General features: G+C 44.4%; 2 protein-coding genes across 2 annotated transcripts; both read left to right on the plus strand.

The window, feature by feature from the left end:
* Positions 1–2151, plus strand: vox (ventral homeobox). Its single transcript, XM_061040988.1, has 3 exons — positions 1–1304; positions 1415–1647; positions 1765–2151. The coding sequence occupies exons 1-3, from the start codon at positions 1040–1042 to the stop codon at positions 2017–2019; spliced, it is 753 nt and encodes a 250-aa protein (XP_060896971.1). The 5' UTR covers positions 1–1039; the 3' UTR covers positions 2020–2151.
* A 1538-nt stretch (positions 2152–3689) lies between these two features.
* Positions 3690–4576, plus strand: vent (ventral expressed homeobox). The gene is made up of 3 exons (XM_061041025.1): positions 3690–3822; positions 3938–4137; positions 4240–4576. The coding sequence occupies exons 1-3, from the start codon at positions 3690–3692 to the stop codon at positions 4486–4488; spliced, it is 582 nt and encodes a 193-aa protein (XP_060897008.1). The 3' UTR covers positions 4489–4576.
* Positions 4577–5431: the final 855 nt, after the last annotated feature.

Genomic DNA, 5431 nt, shown 5'->3' on the forward strand with positions numbered 1-5431 from the left:
ATATACTTCCAGAAATATTTAAACAACTTTCAAATTTCCTTGGCTTGTTATTGATGAGTCAGCACTGAACTAGAAAATATCCACTATTCCACAGGAATAGGTCATAGGTACTTCAGTGTAGCTCACAGACATCATGATTGAAAGTAGGCGATGAAAAGATTATAAGGGTTTCTCCAGTGGAGGAAGAGGAGTTCACATCAGTGGGATTTGCAGCTGCAACTGTAAAAGTGCAATAAAGTCCTTGCAGCATGTTGCTTATTTGTTATCTAATAGATTCTGTAAAATATACTACCCCTCTGTAGTGAAGTATAACTTGGAATAAATACACAATAAAATGACATTGTAGTCTACTTTGACTCTAGATCTAGAAGATTGTATTTTTACTTGAACTGCTGCTGAAAAGCTGCTGTTTTGGAATATATCATTGTGTCCTGTAGTAGAATATCATTTTGCAGGGGAAAGTAAGTTAAATGAAAAAAAAGAGTTTCCCCATCTCTTTTTTATTTTGTGCCTGTTCTCTCCACCTAATGAAATATTTGACAATAAATTCCCTATGTGGTCCCCAGATGAGTTTGTTCCCAGCCAGACTAACTTGGAGACATAAATGCATCAGGTCAGACATGACCAAATTAAGATGCATTGTTTAAAATAGAAAACCTGAGACAGGACTAATAAGATCTGTTATCACCTTTCCTCTGAGCTACTGTATGCAGCAGCAGTGACCTGAAAGTCCGCAGGAGCTGCAGCTGTGTCTGCAGGCCCACAGTTTCTGTCGGGGCGGACAAATGTATGAGCTCAGGAGGTTTCTCACAGACTCGGCGGCGCCAGGTTTTCACACACTCACAGGATATGTAAAGACTTCAATAACGAGCCATTAAGCCCTAATCATCGGGATCGATGAGGCGTTAACAAGAACCTCTACATATGCAAAACACCTCCAGGGTCGGGGCCTTATAAGCCCCGACCCTGCAGCAAGGAGGACACACATTCTCCCTCTGACACCTCGTGGATTTACAGTTCACTGAGCAGCACTGCCAACATGGTCATGTACTTTTCTGTGGACTGGCTGGCCCAGAGCCATCACAACACCGCGTCGAGCGAGGAGCACGGAGCTGGCACGGAACCTTCGCCGACCTGCAGACCTCACATCCCCTGCATGGTGCAGCCACAACCGCCGACCCTTGGCAAGAGTCACCTGCAGCCCAAACCTAAAGCCTTAAAGCCTGTGATCATGCAGAGCAGCGGACAGCAGGATTCTAGCCTGATGAGCTCACCTCTACATCCACGAAACTGCTCCTCACCGAGTAAGTCGACTATCAGTTCTAATAAATACAATTCGAAGTCTGTTAAATAACAAAGCTGTGTTTTTGTACAAACAGTATTCGTAACCAAAGCTCTCTTTCTCTTCCTCCAGTTTCAGAAACGAGCGGGTATTCCTCCGGGTACGAGAGCGAGGCCGCCTCCTCTGAGTATCTCTCCGTGGATGAGGGGTGCGAGGCGGACAGAGACGGACCCCAGCGCCGAGTGCGCACAAAGTTCACCAACGAGCAGATCGGTAAACTGGAGAAGATCTTCAACAAGCACAAATACCTGGACGCAGGAGAGAGAGTGAAGATAGCGCTGAAACTGAACCTCACAGAGACACAGGTAAGAAAAGATTTCAGCTGCAAAAAAAAACACACAATTTAAAATGACAGAGAATCCTGCAGTGAATCCTTCATTGCGCATGTACTTACTTCTATATCTCTGTTTTTTCTCTCTCAGGTGAGGACTTGGTTCCAGAACAGAAGGATGAAGCTGAAACGTGAGGTGCAGGACTACCTAGCCCCCCAAGTCCCCCCGGTTATGTTCCGGCCTCTGGCCCCGGGTCAGTACCACAACATAGCCGCTCAGCGACCCCACTACCACGCGACCGGCCCGGCCTTCTACCCTCTCCCCGTCCCGCAGCTGGTCCTCCAGCCTCAGATGTCCCCTCACCATTTTCCTCATGGCGTCATCCACAGCCAACATTTCTACTGAAAGACTTGAAAAAACTAGAGACTTATTTCTACTTGAAACACTTAGAATCCAAAAAGTGCAATCCAGAGTTTATTTGATGTGTAATATTTTAATTGTATTTGATATAAAAGTTGTAAATACTTTACATAAAAATCTATTTATCCTTGAATAAAGTTTATGGTCTATACTGAAGCTCCTGACTGTGTGTGCGTTTTATTTCCTCTTGCATAACTGACACTTTTAGATAACTTTAGATAACTGGCCTTTAGATGCAGACTGGTCTGTGTGTAAACAGTGAACAACTCAAGAGATAAAGGTGATGATATTATCTTTATTGCAGGATTAGTTCAGCATGAATACATCATCCTGGCTTTCATCATAAGGCAGAGGAGGTTGAAAGAAGGAGTGATAAAGATAGGAGTTTTCCATTAGGGCTAAAGGATCATATCTCAGCTCATTGTGTGGATCTCCTGCTTTGATCCTCTCAATATATCAGACTGAGGTCAGGCCGAAGGCTGGTCAAACCTTTCCATCCAAACAAATAACACTAAATGTAATCAGGGAGGGTTGTGCTTTCGATCTGAAAACCATAAAGAAGCCAGAAGAGCTTAAAAGTCCTGATACAGACGTTGTGGTTTGTCCCTCACCTGTCAGCAGACCAGACTGACTCACCCAATTCTCTGCTTTCATATGCTGATTCATTTCCACTTCAAACGTCAGCTAACGGGCACATCACGGTCAACAATTAGTCCTCATTAATCCGCCCATTGATGAGTTTACACTTCCAGCAGGAGCCCTCCGGCGCGGCTCCAGAGAGTCTGGAGCTTTGTTTGGAGAACCAAACGTGAGCTCTGAGACCTGCTGCAGAAGACTTGTTTCATGTGATGAGATTAGGAAGATTGTAGACCTGACTCTTATCCACTGTAAAGGTCATTTAAGGGCATAAGGTCCTGATTTTGTACTTTATTTTCCGACAATGTCAAAATGCATCAAAGTCAAAAGCTTGGACATATTTTATTTTTGTTGTCCTGTAAAACACCTCGCTTTAGGTCGTGCCTGTTTTATTTGTTGTTTTCCCTTGTCTCATTCAAATCGGTCAACACAGATCAAACGAAACTTTCTCAACTTTCTGGATGGGGTCACACCCATCTGAATCCCCCCCACCATAACAAAGGCCTCATCAACGCGCAGCCTGATGCTCAGACAGATGGGCGCGTCTGTCTGCAGCTGCAAAACCCAATCAGGGATCTGACAGTCTGCATGGAGACATTTTAATCACTGGGCAATTTTTGAATAAAGCAGTTTTTGGCTTCCTAGAAAATCAAGTTATGGATATGTCACACCTTGGGTCATTTATTTGGCCAAAGTCCCCGCATAGCTACAGTAAATAGTTCTATAATTGGTCTCCATTTCATGCATTCAGCAGCGGATATCACTCTGAATCACTTTATGCAGAGCTCATTTAGCCTGTCAGGTAACTGATACTCAGACTTACTGGCGCCGGAGCATCTCAGCCATGGACGTGAGAAAACGCACAGCCCAGCCTCTATTAACCCCAATTACAACCGCCATCAAGTTTCTATCGTTCCGCTGACATATCTTTGCATATGCAAATAAAGAAGTGTGTCCCTCCTATATATCCACCAAGAGTCAATCGGCACAAACCTCGGAGACCTCTGTTTGGAGACAACATGGCAAACTTCTCTGTAGAATGGCTCTCAAGAAGCTTCCATGAAGAGGGGGCCCAGGATGCTTCGCCTCATTCAAAAGTCCGGAGAGATATTGAGGAATTTAAAAAGGAATCATCTCCGACCTCGCTAAACAGTAAGTTCACTAATCAGCTGTTTATTTTAAATACATGAGACGGACAGCCACCTGTGCGGTTATTGGTTCAGACTATATTCATTAAACGCTCTGTTTTCTTTTCTTTTTTTCTCAGATAGCTGCGGTTACACTTCAGGCTCTGAGAGCGAGGTGGGAGAGGACAGCGAAGGGGAGGCCGCCGCGCAGAGAAGGATGCGGACTAAGTTCTCCTCCCAGCAGATCGGCAAGTTGGAGAAAAGCTTCAGCAAGAACAAATACCTGGGAGCTGTACAGAGGAGGACGATAGCAGAGAGGCTGAACCTGTCAGAAACACAGGTGAGTTTTACTTAATATCCACGGATAGTTTTCTATAAGTAATACATATACCCTAACTGAGTATTAAGGGCCCTAGTTAATGACTGCCTTGTATCCCTTCAGGTGAAAACATGGTTCCAAAACCGGAGGATGAAGCTAAAACGGGAGGTCCAAGATCTGCGCTCAGAGTTCCTCCCGGTCCCGGCTGCTCTGCTGCCTCCTCTGCTGTTTCAGCACCCCGCGCTCGGTGGACAGCTCCCCGCCGGCAGCGGCCTCTACGCACAGCTCCGGCCGCTCCACAGGGCGATACTGCCGGCTGCTCTGCACCAGCACCGCTCCCCCCATCTCATCATCCCCCCACTCTACTACTAAACTGTCACCATCCACAAAAAAAAAAAAATGTTGTCTAGAATCTAGATATTAATTGTTCTCTCTAAAAGAGGGGATTAAAAGTTGTTTATGTTTATTATATTTGGGAAGCACTACATTGTAAGGTATTATATGTAGTCTATGTATATGATTGTAATTTGCTGTTTTAAGTAAAAAAAATAAACTGAATAACACACTACTTCTGTCCTCTTTATGTCTTTATCTGTCAATCAAACACCCTGTGATTATGTCCCGCCCTTTTACTTTGAGTAATATTTGGAGCCAACTTTATATTTTAAGATTTTCAGACATTACTTACAAAGTATACACATTTCCTAAAGGGCATTTCATAGTTCTGATGATGACATAATAACTTGCAGAATTAGAAAATACCAAGATTGGATCTCAAACATCATTAAAAGTGTCTCTATTGACTCTTAACACATCATCTCTGGGACATCCAGGTTGTTGCCATATGTTGCTGCACTGATGTTAACTGTAACTGTAACAAAAGGAACAAATGTTGCATTCTATTGTTCCTGTTTCATCATAACGTGAGCATGTTTTATGTTATACTCTCTCTATCTGGCTCTTTTCCCATATTTTCCTCTGATGAGACTCATCGGTGGCCACAGAACACCAGACACAAAATCCTTTTTTACCACAAAAAAAAAAACAGCGCAGGATCAGTCCGGGGTACGGCAGGCCCTGCATGCCCGGGCCGCCAGAGGCTCGAAGGATGCTTCTGGTCTCTGTCTGCTGCGGGCAAATATTTTCATTTGGCGTCCGGTGGCATCGCCCCCAGCTGTGCTCGCTCTCTTCTCTGTTGTAGATTTGCATCTTCAAAAGGAACATCAAAGCGGAGCTAACTGCTGGATCATTGAGATCCATTGAGCTCTATTGTCTCCAGATTGAACTCTTCACACCTACCTGAGAGACGCTGAGG

The sequence above is a fragment of the Labrus mixtus genome, chromosome 6, assembly GCF_963584025.1.
Source record: "Labrus mixtus chromosome 6, fLabMix1.1, whole genome shotgun sequence".
Classification (NCBI taxonomy): domain Eukaryota; kingdom Metazoa; phylum Chordata; class Actinopteri; order Labriformes; family Labridae; genus Labrus; species Labrus mixtus.